The sequence below is a fragment of the Rhinatrema bivittatum genome, chromosome 1 (assembly GCF_901001135.1).
Source record: "Rhinatrema bivittatum chromosome 1, aRhiBiv1.1, whole genome shotgun sequence".
Classification (NCBI taxonomy): domain Eukaryota; kingdom Metazoa; phylum Chordata; class Amphibia; order Gymnophiona; family Rhinatrematidae; genus Rhinatrema; species Rhinatrema bivittatum.
Genome location: NC_042615.1, coordinates 496,882,317 through 496,902,625, shown reverse-complemented (window position 1 = coordinate 496,902,625; position 20,309 = coordinate 496,882,317). Strand labels below are relative to the sequence as shown.

General features: G+C 44.0%; 1 protein-coding gene across 1 annotated transcript; it reads left to right on the top strand.

The window, feature by feature from the left end:
* The first annotated feature begins 2,901 nt into the window (after positions 1-2,901).
* Positions 2,902-18,024, top strand: LOC115095317 (perilipin-2-like). The gene is made up of 8 exons (XM_029608834.1): positions 2,902-3,021; positions 4,433-4,472; positions 4,567-4,762; positions 10,984-11,066; positions 11,639-11,924; positions 12,285-12,463; positions 12,846-12,980; positions 17,022-18,024. Exons 2-8 carry the CDS (start codon positions 4,443-4,445, stop codon positions 17,382-17,384), a joined length of 1,272 nt encoding a protein of 423 aa, XP_029464694.1. The 5' UTR covers positions 2,902-3,021; positions 4,433-4,442; the 3' UTR covers positions 17,385-18,024.
* Positions 18,025-20,309: the final 2,285 nt, after the last annotated feature.

Below are 20,309 nucleotides of genomic sequence, written 5' to 3'. Positions count from 1 at the left end.
ATCATAATAGTAATAATATCCTTTCTTACACCCCAGCACTGGCCACACTCCCTCTCTTCATTCCCTTTCCCCGTAGGCCACACGGGTCGGTGCAATACAGTGCACTCAGCCGAGCGCACTGGTTAACCCGTGGTTGGACACACATTTTGGACGCATGTCCTCAACCTCTTATTCAATAAGGGGATTAGCGCATCCAAAATGCGCATCCAATCCCCTGCAAAGCTAATAGCGCACATCACATGTAAATTCATGTTGATGAGCGCTATTGGCTATTCCTCCCCCAATGCAAAAAAAAAAAAAAAAATGTGCGCTTGATGTGCACATTCTCACTTTCAGAAATTAACACCTGCCCCAGAGCAGGCGTTAAGTTTTGAGAAGCCCCTGAAGCTGACAAAAAAAAAAAAAAAAGCAGAAAATTCTGCGCTTCTGTAGTTCCTTTGACTTAATATTGTGGTGAGATTAAGTCAGAGGAACTGAAAAAAGAAGTCAGGTGAAAAAAAAAAGTGTTGGTGGTCAGGTTAGGAAAAGGGACGCTCATAAAACTCAGTCTCCGTTTTTCTAACCCACTGACAGCCACCTCTGCTGGGCGCCTGCTGCCAAGGAAGGTGCTAGGGCCGCACAATTTCCCCTAGCGCCTCCTTTTTCACCGTAGCAGCTGATTTGCATTTTGTATCACCCCGTAAGAGTTCGATCGGCGTGCGTTAGGAGAGCAGGCGCTCCGTCATGGGCACCCGTTTTCCGCCTGCCGATACTGCATCGGCCTGAATGCATTTCTTGCTCATTTACACAAATCTTCTGCCCAGTTGTGCCTTTTCTATCTTCTTTGATTATGGGGGATTTTTTTTTCTTTCGCCTATTGGGGGTAACAAGATGGGGCATTGGAATTGGGGAAGCAGAGGATGGGAAGATAAGGTGGCATGAGACTTGGAAAGTGGGGGAGTGGGGAGTGAGCAGGAATTTGGGAACGAGAAAGGCAGCACAAGTCTGAAGACTCTGGGGGTTGTCTACGCCATCTTCTGAAGTAATGCCCTCCAGGGCATGGCCACAGAGCCCCCCCCCCCCCCAATGATAAATAACATTCTGCCCCACTCTTCCTCCTTTTCTCCCTGCCTCTGAAGGCAATTGCAGAATCATGGGGTTGGGCGGAGAGAGCATGCCTGCACTCAGCGTCTCCGCAGGTGCCCACCTCCTATTGCCTGTGGTACACTTTGGCTTAGAAAGGAAGCACTGAGAGAAGGAGGAGGTGGGTGCCCACCCAGACAGTGAACTCATGTGTGCTCTCTTGTTTTTGTCCCCAGGTGCCACAGCTGCCAGACATGCCTGCAGGTAGATGGCGAACACGGAGCTGTGATATGGGGGACAAAGGGGGTTGTAAAGCTGGGGAAGTAAAGATTGGGGGTCTGTGGGGTGAGGCTGGGAGATGGGGGTTATAATGGGGTATGTGTGGGACCGCAATATGGAACAAAGGGATATGAAGGGAGGGGTTGGGAGATGGGCTTGGAAGTATTAATGTGGTTTATAAGGTAGGGGGATGTGAGATTGGGGGCTGAACGGCAGGAGAGGGTAAAAAAAAAAAAAAAAAAAGGTGTGAAAGCCCTGAAGGATTGGGTAGGAGCTGAGAAGCCATGGAAAGGGAATGAGCTAGGGAGGTGATGAAAGAGGGTGAAGATGGGAGTGGGGGATGGGAAAGAGGTGAAAGACAGGGGGAATGGGAGGCTGGGTAGGGGAAAAGGGAATAGAGCCAAGAAGGAGGGTGAGTGTCAGAGAAGGAGCTCCGATGGTGAGGAGATGAGAGGCAGAGGAGATTAGATGAGGGCTGAGGAGGGGGCAAGTAAAAAGTCACACCATTATATTTTCTGTATAATTTTAAATTGTTTACAATTGAAAATGCAATAACTGGGCAAATGCCCTACTCTAAAAGTGAAACGAGATATTTTTGCTACCATGTTTTTGCTGGTGAACAGAAAAGCTCGCTGGCCACCAAATGTTTGGAAATCTTTGAGTTCTGCAGCCCAGCATGCTTTTCCTCTATCCTTGCAGACAAAGGAGATAGGAGGGTGGTGACAGGTTAGATGTAGTAGGAGGACCAAAGGCAGCAGATTTGTGTGAAGGAGCAAGAGGAGCCTTGGCCTCAGGGAATGGAGAAGAAAAGGCAGGAGAGGGGCCAGCCCTGGGGTGGAAAAGGGAGGAATAGAGGGAGGACATGCTGTGTGTAGAGGTGAGATGGTGAGGGAGGGGCACACTGAAGCAGGGGGGGTAGGGAGAAGATGCTGAAGGGAGAGATTTTATTTATTTTTTTTTGTAAATTTCATCTGGACCTGTCGGTGATCTGAAATATTCTGTGTGACCCTCCTTAAAAAAGATCTGGGGACGCCCTGCCTTAAGTAGCACATTTAAGACTAATCAGAGAAAACTGTTTTTCACTCATGGCACAGTTAATCTTTGGAATTTGCCGCCAGAGGATGTGGTTAGTGCAGTTAGTGTAGCTGGGTTCAAAAAAGATTTGGATAAGTTCTTGGAGAAGTCCATTAACTGCTATTAATCAAGTTGACTAGGGAATGGCCACTGCTACGGTATTACTGGCATCAGCAGCAAGGGATCTTCTTAGTGTTTGGGTACTTGCCAGGTTCTTGTGGCCTGGTTTGGCCTCTGTTGGAAACAGGATGCTGGGCTTGATGGACCCTTGGTCTGACCCAGTATGGCAATTTCTTATGTTCTTACATTAACAAATATCTGCTGTAATGGAACTGAGACTGGGGCCATATGAAGGAGTATATGCTCCCTAATGAGAAACTCTGGGAGAGGAGAAAGATAACCTGAGACATAAAGAAAAGAGGTGCAGGAGGGCAGACAGAGCTAAACAATAAAAATTCTAGGGAGGAGCCAGAGTTGAGGAGGTGCTGAATCCTTGGACACCACCCTTGTCTCGCCTAGAAAAGGCCCATTGCCCACTTAGGCGGCAGAGTGAGAGTGGTTGTCTTGTGGGGGAATCAAGGAGAGCCACGTGAAGTTGCTACTAGGGTAAGGAGGAGGTGGTTTGTTTTAAGTGTTTTTCAGTTAAAGCTGGTTTGGGTGTTCCACTTCTTTAAATGCTTATCTGAATCTAGGCTTTAGAAAGCTAGTGTAATATATTCTTGAAAAAAAAGTCTGCCTTGTGTTTAAGCTGCTGTGTCTACAAGTCTGGCTTGAAAACCACCCAAGTAAATCGGAGACTAAGATAAGAGTGGCCACCAGCAGTTCTCAAGAGCTGTGAATGGGCCAGGCTCTTACAATGAATAGGTAGTGTATGAGATAGTTCTACACCAGAGGTAGTGCATGAATTATACCTATTCACTATGGCTATCTTCAAAAATATAACCTCTTTATGGCTCCTATAAAACTTTCTCTGCATCTAAAATACTAAAAGCCCTTAATATGTTAACTCTAAAATTAACTGGTGTTAGGCTTAATGGTTAGTAGGGCTCAGATCTAAGGTGAGCAGGCTGTTCATTTGTAACACGTAGCTAATAAAGGGCTCTACTTCACTTCTCATTTTATTGTCTCGTATTACCGTGATGTTCGGTGTCTGAACTGTCCCTGATTTTGAGTCTCCTGCTAGGGCTGGGACACTTATTAACTACTTAAATTAAGCCCCCGCAACGAATGTACTTCTGTTACCTGCCAAACGAGCCTCACTTGTAACTAATCTTACCCCAGCTGGGAGTAGGTGCTATTCCTCCTTAGCTTTCTGTAGCTCTTAAGCGTATTATGGACTTGCCATGTGGTGGGTTTTTTTTTAATGTATGCTCTTAATTTTAAAACTGTGTAATACTCTGGCATGGTTAAGTGCCACAAAAAAGGTGAAATACAAGTCATTAAACTTAAAACAGACTTAAACTGAAAGGATATGGGGTTTTTCTAACACAGTAGTTTCCAAACTACTCTGCCCATACCATGCAAGTACAGGCAGTGAGTGAATGAACCCCAAACCTAGCAATAGGGTTAGGGTAGCCTTCCTACTCCATGGTAATTGGAAATGTCCCTGGAAACTGAACGGGGTAACAAAGATCAGTGACTAGTATACCACTGTATACTATCAAGCTAGCACTTTAACCTTGTGCCCATTGTTAGCTTACCTTTTAAATCACTGAATGTAAAAGCTACCCTGCTGCAAGTAGGCTTATTTGTTTTTGTCATGTAACTCATTTTTTAATGTTAAATGGCCTAGAAACTGTTATTCATGGATCATCCCACTGAGTTACTGCCTCATAAAAGGTAACTCAATTTTATAATCTACTTATGGGAAGTGTGGAGGTATCTTAATTGCTTGTGGCAGAAGCTTACCCCCTCCCCCCCCCCCCCAAAAAAAAAAACCTCTTGGCACACACTTGAAACTGCTATCTTAGACAAACTTCTTTGTGAAAGAAAATAAGTAATGCTTTTCATGTTGAAGGCTTGAAAGAATGGCTTCAGAAGCAGCTGAACCACAACAGGTAGGCATGAGATACTTTGCTTGAGCTGGCTCAGTTTTCCATGGTTGCACTGTAGCTGGATTGCTAACTCTCTCTCCAAACTCTGACTTGCCAGAATGTGGCGGTGAGGGTGGCTAATCTGCCCTTGGTGAGCTCTACCTGTGACATGGTTTCATCTGCTTACGTCAGCACGAAAGAGAAGCATCCCTACCTGAAGTCTGTCTGTGAGGTGGCAGAGGAGGGGGTGAAGACCATCGCTGCTGTGACCCTTGCAAGTACAAAGCCCATCATCCAAAAACTGGAGCCACAAAGTAAGTGATGGCAACTGCTCGCCTGAATAGGATTTTAGCTTTCTTCTATAAAAGAAAGCAAATGGTGGTGAGACATCTAGTAAAAAGCACCTTGATATGGCTGTTCATGGCCATACCACTGGCTTTCAATATCTGCTTGTGATCTTTAAGTGCCTTCTGTTAAAAGCATACTCTGGAACTAAAGCCAACCATGTATTAACTTAATCTCTGGACTCATCTGTTTTGTGGTGTGTGTAGTAAATATTGTATAATCCAACTAAATTACAGAAGAGTCTTTTAATCCCTCTTTACATAGAATCAGAACTTCCATAGCTCTCTGTACATGGAGAAAGTTGGTGTACCGCACTTGCCTAATACAGAATAAGGGACTACAAATTTAGAAATAGAAAAATGTAATTAAATTAAACTGGCAATCTGAAGAAGCTAGACTTTGCTTACACATGTTCCCAAAGCTGGTATTCTAATTAAACATTTTCTGCCTCTTTTGGGCATCTTATTTATTCTGAAAATGCTGGTCCTCCCCCCCCCCGCCCTTCTCCATGGTCTCCTGAATCCTCCTTTTTGCATCACTGACTTCTAACACTGACCTCTACCTCAGCTAAACTTCATTTTGGCCTCTTCCTTCTCCCCACCCCCCATTCTTGCTGCTCAAGTATTTCACTTGCCTAGTTCTCCCTTCTCACAGATATCTGGCTCAGTTGTCCTTTTTTCCATGGACTCCCTCATACTCCTTGCTCTCCTATAGCTCTTTACCTTTCCACTTCTCAACACTTCATTGTCATCCTAATTGCCTTTCTTCCATGTCTCACCCATTCCCTAATACCCCATCTAGTTGTGTGTTTTTTTTCTACCTCATCAATTCCAGCTCCTTTCCTATTGCTCACCCATCTCCCCTGGCTCCAGTCACATTTTATCACACAAACATATACCAATAGTGTCCAATTAATTATTGCCTCTCCCCAGAACCTATAGTCTAGATGTATTGACCATCATAGGTGTCATCGTATAGCTTAGTAAACACTTAATACTCCACCTTATGTTTTAATCATTGGTCACTGTATTTTTCTTTTCATGTGAACATATCACCTCTATTGTGCGTGTCACGCAAACATATCATGTGATTACTTAGCTGAATGGATGAACGCCTTCGTTTTCCTCAGAAATTAGCCCAGTGGATAATATCATGGTATTTGCTCTGCCCAACGCGGGACCGTGTTTTGGATTTCAATTATCCTTTGTCTAGGGCTCATCTTCTAAAATTGTATATATGAAAAGGTTCAAAAATTAATTCCATACAATTTGTATGGAATTAATTTTTGAACCTTTTCATATATACAATTTTAGAAGATGAGCCCTAGACAAAGGATAATTGAAATCCAAAACACGGTCCCGCGTCGGGCAGAGCAAATACCATGATATTATCCACTAGGCTAACTTCTGAGGAAAATGAAGGCGTTCATCCATTCAGCTAAGTAATCACATGATATGTTTGCGTGACACGCACAATAGAGGTGATATGTTCACATGAAAAGAAAAATACAGTGACCAATGATTAAAACATAAGGTGGAGTATTAAGTGTTTACTAAGCTATACGATGACACCTATGATGGTCAATACATCTAGACTATAGGTTCTGGGGAAAGCAATAATTAATTGGGACACTATTGGCACACTGTATAATCACACAAATGTATACCAACAGTCCAACATGATATAGCTTGTAAATATAAGGACTGTGACACGATTAGTGACCCATTCACATTTTGCCATCTGATCCCCTTTCATCCTTATTCCTCTCTCCAGATTATTTGGCCCAATCCTGACTTCTCCTCCCAAATGTGGTTATCCTCTTGCTGATTCCTTCAGACCTCAGTCCCTCCCCCTCCCCCCCCTGTTCTGCTACAATTGTAGGTTTCCTGTCCTGGACATCCAGTCTTGAGTCACTCATGCCCCCCACTGTGGCTAGCAGAAGTGGCACTTAATTGCATGTCGTGTCTCTCTGCTGCACGGGGCTGGTTTTGTCACTGAGCTGCAAGATCATATAAACTTGTCCCATACTATGAAACTTCTAGCTTGGAAGAGGAAGTGGATGTGCTATTAATCCCTGATCCTCATGCATGCATAGTAAAGAATGGAGTATATAGAGGCACATGCAGCCCATCAGGGTTTACTTTTTTTTTTTTTTTTTTGGGGGGGGGGGGAGAGCTTAACCTTAAGCCAATGACTATCACTGCAGCCTGGTTCACAGGTTGATCAATCAATACTGCAGGCAGTGATGTGCCCTCAGCTGTCCCATTTTCCTCATACTTAAGCAACCCACTGCAGGTTGAGGCTCGTTGCTATATGTGAAGATTTAATTTTCTTCAATGGGTGGTCACCTTCTAGGCTTGGTGTAGACTTTGCCTGTTCTCACTACTTTCTATTTGCATTATCTCTATATAATAGAAAGCTGCCCTGCACCTATGTTGCTGGTATGCAAATAGAGCTCTGCCCCTTGAGGGAGGGGGCAGAATTGTATTTGCATATCAGTGATGCAGGCACAGGACAACTTTCCTCATTGGAGGATTGCCAGATCACTGGGCCAACTTAGCTTAAAAACCCAAACCTTCAGGGCCCGTTGCAAAAGCTAGCAGACCCAGAAGCAATAGGAAAATTAGTTGGTCCATGCAGGTGGGAAGGATTAGGAGCTTCAGGTCCATGTGGCAGAAAACAAAATGGACAGCATGGGACTCGTGCAATGGAAGTGTAAGCCCTTAGTGGCTGGAAGAAGAAATCAGCTGCTGCCCCATGGGGAGGGAGGCAGGAGGCTGCTGCAGTCTGTTCTATTCTGGGAGGAGGAAGCAGCTGCTATGGTTGAAGGAAGAGTGTGGATATGAGGGAGAGGAGTGAAAGCATGAGCATGCAAACAAATCTAGAGGGATAGAAGGAAGCATGTGAAGTCATTATGTGGCAGAATTAAGTTAGTGTGTGCTAACCCCATCCTTTTCCCACTTAATCCAAAAATTCTCAGGGCAACTAGAAATAAAGTTCTAGAGTACAATTACCTGCCTTGGAAGATGACTGGTGATAGTGAACAGCAGCATCTTCCCTCCACCTCCTGGACACCCCCTCCCCATTCACTGGCTATTAGCCAAACAAGAGGAAGATGGCAGTGCTTGTCAGGTCGCCTCTTCTCCCCAACAGGGCATGAATGGTGGGCACCAATACCAAGTGTCTGCTGGTAGGGAAGGAGGGTGGACATGACAGGCACTGCAAGGCCATTGTCCTCATCTTTAGCTGATAAGAGCTGGTTGGGGGAGGGGTCCTTTGAGGGGAGCAGGTAGCATGAACTGGGGATTGTGGGTGGGGAGGAAGTGAGAGGGTCTGAAGAGCACTGGAGGAATAAGGGTATGATTGAGTTGAGGGGCATGGATTCTTTTCTTTCACCCTCCCTCACTGTCATCCTAATCTTCCCTGCTCATTCTACAGCATCTTTGCTCTTCCCCCTACCAGTGGCATAGCCACGAGTGGGCCTGGGTGGGCAGCTGCCCACCCAATTTAGACCCAGGCCCACCCAACTGACACCAGAACTGCAAGGCTATCGCAGGATCCCATCCCCGCGACAGTGAAGAGGAGAACCCATGCTTGGCACGCCATCATGGCACACGTGGGGAAGCGGTCCTACAACCATATGGCCAACCGATCTTCCTGTTTGCGGGGGGAGGGGGGGAGCGGAAGCGCCACGCACAGTTTCCACTTCCTCCCCCCAAAGCAGGAAGATCAGCTGGCCTCTCCTGCTATCTTCGGGCCGTATGGCTGACCGATCTTCCTGTTTGGGGGGCGAGGCGGGGAGGAGAGAGGAAGCGCCGCGCACAGTTTCCGCTTCCTCCCCCCAGAGCAGGAAGATCGGTTGGCTGTACGCAGGAGGCCAGTGGCAGCAGGAGAGGCCAGCTGATCTTCCTGCTCTGGGGGGAGGAAGCGGAAACTGTGCACAGGCTTGAATGTGTATGTGAGGATGAGAATGGGAGCCTTGTGGTGTGTGTGGGTGAAAATTGGACCCTGGGTGTGTATGGGAGTGAGGATGGAGGCTTGAATGTGTGTGGGTGAGGATGGAGGCTTGAATGTGTGTATATGTGGGTGAGGATGGAAGCTTGAATGTGTGGGTGAGGATGGAAGCTTGAATGTGTATATATATGGGTGAGAATGGGTGCCTGGGTTTGTGTGTGTGGGTGAGAATGGGTGCCTGGGTTTGTGTGTGTGGGTGAGAATGGGTGCCTGGATGTGCGTCTGTGTGTACATAAGAATATAAGCCTGGGGAGGGGTGAGAAAGTGAGAGCTTGTATGTGTGTCTGCAGAGAATGTGAGCTGGGGTGGGGGGGGGGGAGAGCATATGAGAGTGAGAGCCTGAGTGTGTGAGGGAGTCTGTGAGAAAGCATTTATGTATATATATGTGTGTGTGTGGAAGGGAAGAAGACAGTAGTAGAAAAGACACTGAGGAGGAATTAGGAAATGAGCGACAAGGGAAAAAATGGGAAAGAGACCAGGACCAACTGATTAGAAAAATACAAAGGTAAAAAATATATATATAGAGAGAGAGGTTAGCAATTTGTCATCTTTGGGGATGTGCATTCTTATATTTTTGAATTTTGCTCTTAAGTATTCCACTGTTCAGACATTTTAGTTTCTCAGGCTTTCTATTTTGGCTTTATCTACATGTTTCTGTTTCTAATTTATAGTCTCTTATTTCTATATTAGGTAAGGGTCGGTCTCAGTTTTGCCTGTTTGTGACAGAAATGAGTATTTCTAGCATATAGTTTCTCTGTAGTAGTAGTCCAGCCTGTTCTGTTATTCCCGTAGGTGATGTATTAATGTTCTAGGGCCTGGTGTAGTATTTGCATTGCTGCTTTTTCATAAGATTGCTGTTTGAATCCTGAGAGTCAGTGCTGTGATTGTTTGGCAAGGTTCCAGATGCCTCTTTCTTTGCAAGAGTTTGTTACTTCACAAAATAGCAGTGGAGGGTTATTTTTTGCTGAGATTACACCAGAATTTGAATTTTTTTTTCATGTTACTTGTAATGTGAATTGCCCTAGCTCTGCGCTGCACCTGTTCTGATGATTAATTATATTTTATTGTATTTATGAAGATTTCTGGGTTTCTGCAAAGATGGTTCATGAAAGAATACATTAATTTTGTTTATTATGATTGGATTTGATTGTTTTCTATACTTGAAATTGAAGTAAATTATTTTAAAGTTTCATACATGACACATAATGGCTGTTGCAAACTACTTAGAAAGCCATTCTAGGGTGCAGTATATGGCATTATTTATCAGTAAGAAAACAACTAGTAGACCTGCATGCCTTGTGCCCACCCAAAAAATCAATTCTGGCTACGCCACTGCCCCCTACTACTTTTCCTTCATGTCTCTCTTCTTCCCCTTCCTCTTGCTTCCCACCCTTCTGAAGGTACACCTAACAGTCTGCTATTAGGATATCCATAACAAATATGCATGAGATTTGCATACCTTGGGTCTCCAATGTGTACAAATCTCATGCACACTGCAGCAATCTTAAAAAGAAACACAAAAAAAACCCAGTCTGGGTGGGAAACAGTTCTAATAATGAACCAAATCTATTGGACACAAATCTGACTTTGCAATCTCTTTTTTTACCCCAAATAAATGCAGAGTTTAAACTTGCTACAATTGCTGCTACTCCTTTGGAAAATCTGTAACAATTTGCCTATTCTCCCCACAGGAAATTGGGGCTTAGCTCTACTACCACACATCTCAATTGCACACTTCTGTGTTCCTCTCTCCTTGGATGGGCCTTCTACTAGTGAGAACAAGTTTTGGCAAGCTGCATTCTTCCTATACTAGTAGTGAACAGCTTCTAGTGAATAAAAACTTACTAGTAGAGCTAAGGGAGGGTAGAGATTTCTCTTCCAACCTGGGACACAAAGCTGCCTGCTGCTGTCAGTACTGGCTCCTTGATAAGAGGGGGAGAAAGTTTAGGGGTAGTAGCAGGCATTTGAGTGAGTGCAGGGCCTGCATGTGGTCACTACACTGCCACTGGCAACCTGTCACTTATGATGGACTCAGCTAGTATAAGAGCATGGCTCCACAAATGTGGTATGGAAGAATAAACAATATCCTAGTCTTGCATCTCTTTTTTTTTTTTTTTTTCTATACTACTTTTTATTTTACACTGGATAGGCATGCTCTTGTCTTGCTCTTTTGTAGTTTCACTCGTCAATAACTGTGCCTGTGTAGGCCTGGACAAAATTGAAGAGAAGCTGCCTGTCCTTCACCAATCTACTGATAAGGTAAGGTCACTTTCTCCACCCCACTTCATCTAAATCTTGCCTGTTAATCTGAACTCTTGCAGGGTACTTGTAAGAAACATGGGCACTGTTGCTACAGATTTTAAGAAACCAATGCTCCTAGGGGTTACCACAATGGGTAAACAAATTAGGTGGCTCTTCCTTGCATAGACCCTCTCCTTCATCCAGCAGGAAATCATAACACACTGTGCCTTCTAAATCCATGTATTCTAGAATACCTGCTAACTTCTTGACCCAGTGCAGTTCAAGCTTCCCACTTGTGGATAAGATGGTGGGACCCATGTGGAGCAGGATAGCCAGGAGTTTTAACTGATAAAAGACCTGGAGCAAGGAGGGTGATGGATAGGAAGATGGGAGTTGCAGACTGTGCCTACTTAATTCTAGAATTGAGAGCAGTTATCAGCAGGTCTCTGGAAATGCTAGTGAAGAGCAGAGGCTTGGTATTCCTGAGCTTGGACCAGTTCCTGTTCTCACAGCCTTTGGGAACTTGATGCAAACAAGTGGCAGTCCTCAGATGTGACCATCTAGTACTAACTCTGTGATTCTTCATGTAGATCGTTGCTAATGCCACAAACATGGTGGTTGGTGCAAAAGAAGCTGTAGCAGGGACTGTGGTGGGTGCCAAGGACACCATTGCCCATGCAGTCACTGGAGTGGTGGACAAGGCCAAGGGAGCTGCACAGGAGAGCATGGAAATGACAAAAGCTGTTGTGACTGGGAGCGTTAACTCTGTTCTGGGAAGCCCCATGGTGCAGGTGGTGAGCACAGGGGTAGATGCTGCACTGAGCAAGACGGAGGCCCTTGTGGATCAGTATCTCCCAGTGACTGAAGGGGAAGCAGGTAAGGAGAAACTGGGCTTGCAAAAAGCTTCTTGAAATGTCTGCACTAGCTTTTTAGAATAACTTGGCCCACAAGGAATAAATACCACTGCCTGGATTCCTATCTCTTCTTCCCCCCCCCCCCCCCCCTTTTTCTGTTTTTTTTTTTTGTATCTAAAAAAAAAATTCCATGTGGTGCTGAGATGTCCTAACACTTTCTAGGGCCGTTTCCACTTGTATCTAATGTCCAACTACAAGACAACTTGGCATTCCCTCTTTCATTGTCAGTGGCTAAGTACTTTCAGACTTATTCATTTTATGCCTGTCTTAAGATACAAGATTCAAAAACCAGGTTGACAATGGTTTTTCTTTACCACCTTAGCCAAAGAAGCTGCTGAAGCATTTGGAGCTGGAACCCAAAAGCCAAGCTATTATACTAGACTGGGGTCTCTGTCTTCCAAGCTTCGCAGGCAGGCATATGAGCAGGCCTTGAGCAAGGTGACAGCTCTTAAACAGAAGAGCCAGGAGGCCATCTCTCAGCTCCACCACACCATTGATCTGGTAAATTTTTTTTATTTTTTAAATGTTGGTCTTGGTGAGTACTTAGTACTGCTCTTAAATTGCTAGCTGGATGGAGGAATACCTGAGTTGGCCATCCCAAGCACTGAATCTAACTATGCTTGTTGCGGTGCAGGGAAGCCTAATGCTCTTACCTCAGCATTAGGTGATGGCCATAATGTTAAGGATACCTGTTGATTTTTAACTCCAGGAGAGGGGTTTGGCAATTGGCAGGAAAGAGCTTAAGTGTAATTCCTGCCATTCTATTGGAAAATCTAGGTAGTGAGCAAGCTGAATGCACATACCTTTACACATCTGTGTACAAAAGTACTTGGGCTTGGTACAAACTATACCATTTTCTAATGGCACTACTTCCTGATTTCAGATGGAGTACACCCAAAAGCATCTGTCTGGTGCCAACCAGAAACTGCAGGATGCCCAAGAGAAGCTGCACCAGGCTTGGGTAGCATGGAAGAGAAACATAGGACAGCAGGATGGAGAGGAAGCTCCCAGTAGAGAGGTAAACAACTTTTTTGGGTGGCTTAATGTTTCCAGGCATTCAGTCTGCATAAGCTGCTAACACTGGCAACTGAGTCTGGATGCATCTTCTGACATGCCTTGATCATTGTTCTCAGCCAGTTTGAACTTTCTGTAGAGTACTGTATAGACAAGCTATAATTGTCTCTGCCCAATATAAGCAAAGCTATCCTGAGGCTGGAGTACTTTGTAGCCTCTAAATGGGAGGTGACATTGAATAAATGGCTATTCCCAGACTTGAAGGCCAAGCTCTTGAACAAACTACTTATGCACAGCATCTTTTGAACTCCTATTTTGGAATGGCAAGTCTGTTTTTGGCCTTGTAACTTCATTCTGAACTAGTTGGGCCACATCACAAACAGCAGCTGCTACAGAGTCTGGCGAATGTGCACCTCTAGTCCAGCCACTCAGTATCTCAATTGCTTGACTGAGTCCCTCTAGGCTGGCACAGGGAGCATAAGATGGAAACCCTGCACAGCTGTTGGATCAGCCCCTCACCTAGATCAGATCATTCTGACAAGTGTATAGATGTTTAGACTTGGTCAAGCAAACTTGCCAACGAGCATTGAATCCCAGGGTTTTGATGGCGTTTGAGGTAGCAGGATGAATCAATTCTGTTGGTCTATAGTATCTCTTCCAACCCTTTGCAGCAGTTCTGTCCTACTATAGGAGTACCCCCCCCCCTGTAAAGACTGTGCAACCCTGGCTTTACACTTGTACTGGAGAACATCGCACACCCTATGACATTACAGAACAATTCTGACAAGGAAAAATGTGCTGAGCATTCTCCATGTAGTAACACTTCCCTGGCAAATGAGGGTCTTTAAAAGGGTTTACAGATACTTATTTGACAGAACACAAATCCAAATTGTTCAGCAAGCAGGGGCTTCATGGCTACTAAGCCTGAAGATCCTCCTTTAGGAAAACAGCCCAGACTAATACCAGCTGTGCTGGCGATTCTTGTCCCTCAGGTTTCCTTAACTGTAACTTGTGAATCACTCATGCCATAGCAATAAGTGATCAGATCAATATGCATAGTCTAAAACGATAAGTTCCTAACAATTTAAAACGTGTCAACAATCTTATGTATTCGAGCTATTGGTTTCACAAACATAAGAAATTGCCATGCTGGGTCAGACCAAGGGTCCATCAAGCCCAGCATCCTGTTTCCAACAGTGGCCAAAGCAGGCCACAAGAACCTGGCAATTACCTAAACACTAAAGATCCCATGCTACTGATGCAATTAACAGCAGTGACTATTCCCGAAGTAACTTGATAGCAGTTAATGCACTTCTCAAACCTCTCCAAACACTGTTTGTTTGGTTTTTTTAACCCAGCTGCACTAACCATAATCCTCTGGCAACAAATTCCAGAGCTTTAATTGTGCATTGACTGAAATCTTCTCCCATCTAGCTTTAATGTGCTACTTACTAACTTCATGGAATGCCCCCTAGTCCTATTAACCGAAAGTGTAAATAGTAGATTCACATCTACTCATTAAAGACCCTCTATCATATCCCCCCTCAGCCGTCTCTTCTCAAAGCTGAAGAGCCCTAACCTCTTCAGCCTCTTCTCATAGGGGAGCTGTTCCATCCTTTCTCTGTACCTTCTCCATGGCAACTAGAATTGTGCAGTCTCACCATGGAGCGATACAGAGGCATAACATTTTTTATTTTATTAACCATACCCTTCCTAATTCTTAACATTCTGTTTGTTTTTTTGACTGCAGCCCACTGAGCCAACTATTTTAAAGTGTTATCCACTATGATGCCTAGATCTCTTTCCTGGGTGGTAGTTTCAGATATGGAACCTAACATTGTGTAACTATAGCAAGAGCATTTTTCCCTATATGAACACCTTGCACTTGTCCAATTAAAATTCATCTTCTATTTAGATACCAGTCCTCCTGTAATGTGTCACAATCCACTTGTGATTTAATTACTCTGAATAATTTTGTATCCTCCACAAACTTGATAACATCACTCATCTTATTCCTTTCCAGATCATATATATAGAAAAACAAACACTCCCCATGTTTATGCATAAGCCTGACTTAAAATCTTGATTATTCCATAAGATGACATGGGACAGTACCCCTGCACCAGACTACAATGTACTTCTGTTTCTCCTGGTGAGGCTTCTGACAGTTTTTAGTCTGTACACTCCTGCAGCTTGGACTACTCCCAGAATGTGTTACTTTTCTCCAAATCCTGGGTGAGTCCCAAATGAGCAAGAAACCTAGGACTCCAAAGGTCCCTCTCCAGAATTCCTGTGAATCCTCACAGCTGCTCCCAAACACTCACATGCCTTCTCCTGCAGCTCAAGGCTCCTAGTTTGAGCACATTCTGAATTGCTTCAACAGAACCCCAGACTTCAGCTCCTTGGCTGTATTCAAATTGGGATTTCTTGCAGTGGAGAGTGTCTAGAAATGCTAGACTCAACATCTGTATGAAGACACCAGACTAGTAAGGGACATTCTAATACAACTTGCTTGTCAAAATATGTAACAATGCAAACTTATAAAATAGCCTGAGACCTTTGAGCAAGGAACAGAATATAATTGGGAGAAATATTGCATGCACATCAATGTGTAGCTAACTTGGACTTTTTATAGTTCTATTATATGGCTTCATCCTCATTATGGGCCTAGACAAAGGACACTCTTTCCTACTAGTACTTTTCAACATCTCTGCCACATTTGATACAGTGAATCACTTTATCCTTCTAAATCACCTATCAGACATTGGTATTTCAGGAACAGTCTTCAGATGGTTTGATTCATGCCTTAGTAATACACTATAAAATTAGAATAAGCATCAAATCATCCCTAGGAGTACCTCAAGGCTCTTCACTTTCTCCTACCTTCTGCCCATCTTGCCAGCTGCTATTAAAGCATTTCCTATACACTGATTTGACATGCAGATTTTGATCCCCATAACAGAATCCCTACCCAAAACACAAGTTCTAGGAAAGCTGCTTCCACTCTAACCTCCTCACCAGTCCAAATCTAGTCCTGAACTCATCTCCCCTGATCACAACTTTTTACTGCTGACCCCCTCACCACCATAGTCACCAAAATAAGAGACCTCTGTGATACTAGACAACCATCTGAACTTAAAGAAATTCATCAACCACACAACCAAGGACTGTTTCTACAAATTTTAAGTTCTAAAGACTTTAACCACTCCATTTCCACAACTTCAGGATGGTCCTCCAGGCCACTCTATTTTCCAAGATAGACTACTGCAATGCCCTCCTATTGGGTCTCCCCACCTCTACCACCAAATCCCTTCAGATGCTCCAGAACACAGCTGCCAGAATCCTGACAAACACCAACTGAGGAGATCACATCACACCCATCCTCAGGAATCTACACTGGCTCCCCATAAGCATCAGAATCCTACATAAGTACCTCACCATTATTCACAAGACCATACACAATCAGCACTCACTCAACCTTCATATCCCATTAAGACTACACCCTTCTATAAGAAGCTTATAAGGAACCCTGCACGCCCCCAGAGATTGGGCCGCCTTGACAGTGGAGCCAGCCATCTGGAATACCAGACCTCAGACAGGAACCCTGCCTGTTCCTTTAGGAAAACTAAAGACCTGGCTGTTCCAACAAGCCTTCCCTTAACCCCATTCCCACTTCTCCTTCATCCTAGAAAGTCCCCTGCTAATCACCCCCCCCCCCCCCCAGTATTGACACTGCTCTGCTTTGGTAGCTAGTACCCTGGCTGTATATAAGTACTATATACAGAGTACTCTTATATCTGAACCAAAGCACAACCAGTATATCCTTAGGTTCATTACGTTAAACCTCTGGCTATTTCAGTTTCCAAGTTCACATGACCTTGTGTTATTGTAACTTTGCTTATTCTTCAATATTAGTTATAACTCCCTGTTCCATGTGAACCAATATGATCTGTATCATGAATGTCTGTATAGAAAAGTTTAATAATCCTGTGATTAGAACACAAACTAGTTGGCTGTAATTCTAAAATGTCTTCTGTCTCTTTAGCACATTGAATCACGTGCCCTAGCTACTGCCCAGGACCTCTCACACCTGCTTCAGACAAACTGCATGGCACTGGTATCAAGCATCCAAGGTTTGCCCCAAAACATCCAGAACCAAGCCCACCATATTAGCTGCCTGGCTGGAGACATCTACCAGAACTTCCACTCTGTTGGCTCCATCAGAGACCTGTCTGATCAGCTGCTCATCACCTGCAAAGAACAGCTGAAGAAAATGAAGGAATCCATGGATGAGGTGATGGCTTATCTTGCTAACACCACACCTATCAACTGGTTGGTAGGTCCTGTGTGCCCAGAGCAGAAGCAAGAGCAAGCCAGCCAACAAGAGCCTGAACACAGCAGCAATTAAGTGCACCAGTCTAGCACTGACCTGTTAGACAAGGAGGCATTAGTGCTATCAGTAATTCCATTCTGTTAAACTACAGAAGTGACTCAAAACTGTCTGGAAACTTCTAGAAGTTTCAGATTACAGATATCAACTTGAAAGCTTCTCTTCATGGGTCATGGTATCCTGCTATCTCAGCTAGCCACATCTCGGTGGCTATTCCTGTTTTCATCAATTGCAGTCTGCCACTAGTTCCAGTTATGCTCTGATTTGAAATATAAGCAGTAAATCTTAACCTAGTTCTGAGCTTTATGTATCTCTTAAGCAGGGAAATGAACTTTCAGCTTGTGGAACTTGCTAGATCTTAAGCAATTTCTAAATTAGTTTTGCAGCATAACTACCAAGAATACAAAGCAGGATTCTGTAAACTTAAGAGCACTAGAAATCCTGCATACTAGCAAGCAATGCAGACTTCTAGGACTGCTTCCTGAATTCCACATGGAACCCTTCAAAGGTTGATAGGACTGTCTTTTGTAATGAGCATAACTTCACTATCACTATCATGTTTCCAACTGGGCCTTCTACATATGTACTTTTTACTATCTCTAAAGCACAAAATGCTTCTGTATAGTCTTAAAACAATAAATGTTTTGGCAACTATGTATGTTCATCATGAAGCTTGTTTTTTCCATACTCATGTTGGAGGAAATGTCTTGGAGGACTGGCATGGCCTACCAGCAGAGGTGCTGAGAAACCCCAGAGACTAAGCATGATTAGCACAGCTTAGAGATCATGGAGGGCCTCTATTGGGGGGGCTCATGTGCCCCAGAACTATATAAGGTAAAACATGCCAAAGTGTACTCCTGTATCTGTCAAGCTTGCCTTTACTGAAGCTGTACCATTGTTGTACAGCCTCCAGCATCTGCTCTTGAATATTCAGTCCCTTGGCTATGGCATCCCTCTGTGGGGGGGGGGGGGGGAGTCTGTCAAAATAGACAGGAGCCTGAGGAAAGGCATAGTTTGGACTCTGCAAGATCCCTTGAAGTGGCATCATTCTGTCTGAAACCAAGCTTGTGTCAAGTTGGGGTTTGTCGTAGCACATTGAAAGGAACAGCCTTGCAAAAGTGAAGAGGTTGCCTGGATGCATATCAAATCTTGTGGGTTTTTTTTAAATGACAGCATATGGATTTTGCCTACTCAGTTGTACTAAAGCAGTGGTCCCCAAACCTGTCCTGGAGGGCCACCAGCCAGTTGGGTTTTTGGGATATCCACAATGAATATGCATGAGAGAATTTGCATGTTATGGAGGCAGTGCATGCAAATTCTCTCATGCATATTCATTGTGGATATCCCAAAAACCCAACTGGCTGGTGGCCCTCCAGGACAGGTTTGGGGACCACTGTACTAAAGGTTGCAGGTTTTTTATTTATCTGTAGTACCCTGGCTAAGGGCTCTCATGATAGCTGAGCTTCTGTTAAGTGCTGTGTTCTCACTGGTCTCCTCCCTCCCCATCCCATCAAACTTGCCATACTATGTCAGACCAAAGGTCCTTCCAGCCCAATATCCTGGTCATCCAAGTACCTGGCAGTATCCCACGGAGTTAATGGATTCCGTGCTGCTTATCCCTGAGAAGCAGTGGATGTCTACAACTATACGTCAATGGCTTATGGACATCTCCTTCAGGAATTTGTTCAAACCATTAAACCTAGCTAGACAACATTCATCTTTTCTATGATTCTAACTCCCCAGCAAGCTTTCACACTTGTTGGTTTGTGTTTTTTTTTTTTCTCATACTTATCTGTTACTCTTGGCTCTTAGTAACCTTTTGATTCTATTTCACTTCCACCCCCACCATTAATGTAGAAAGCAGTGCTGGAACTGCATCTAAGTGAAATATCTAGCTTAATTCAGGGTAGTAACCACTGTAATCAAGCCATGCCCATACTTATTTGTTTACCCACACTATGTAATTCAGTCCTTGTTTGTCTGAATATAAAATCATCTTTTCATTCCCCTTGCTGTTGAAGCAGAGAGCTACTATGGATATGCATTCAAAGTGACATGTCAGGCTTATTTGGTTTGGGGTAGTAACTACAAGCAAGCTACTCCCTGCTTTTTTCCCACATTTCCCCTTGGACTTTCACCTCATTCTCTTACTCATAATTAAGCTCTGGAATTTGTGGTATCACCTAGTAACTTCATTGTGGGTCCCCCTACTCATTGTCATTATACTCAAATAATAAACTGATCTATCATATATCCCCTCGGTTATCTCCAAGCTGAAGCGTTCCTCAACCTTTTTCTAATTCTGCCACATCTCTTGACTGCAGTCCTGGTCACATCATACTCAAGGTGCTGTGACTTTCTAGTTTGTTCCTCATACCTAGCATTCTACTTGCTTTCTTGGTGGCTGCTGCACACTGAGCAGAAAACTTCAATGTATTAACTGACATCTAGATCCTCTTCCTGAGTGGCGACTACTAATGTGGAACCTTACATTGTGTAACTTGGGCATCACTCTGCCCCTTTGACATGAAACTTCATTTGCCATTTGTAAACCCAGTCTCCCAGTTTTGGAAGGTCCTCTTGTGATTAACTTCTAAATTTTTGTCATCTACAAACTTGATCCCCTTACTTGTTCCCAGGTCATTTTATAAACATTAAAGCAGTTGTCCTTGGGGCACTCCACTAGGAAAACTTATTTAGGCCTACTGTTTTAACCAGTTCCCAATCCATAACAGCACCCTACCCCATCCCATTTTATTTTTTTTCCTAAGTATCTCATGAGGGATTCTTGTCAAACGCTTTCTGGAAATCCAGACCACCTTTATCCACACTGTTTATGCACTCAACAAAATGTAGCAGATTAGTGAAGCAAGACTTGGCTTAAATTCATGTTGGCTTATATTCAGTAATTGTATTCTTCATACTATGTTGCCTGGCACAGAC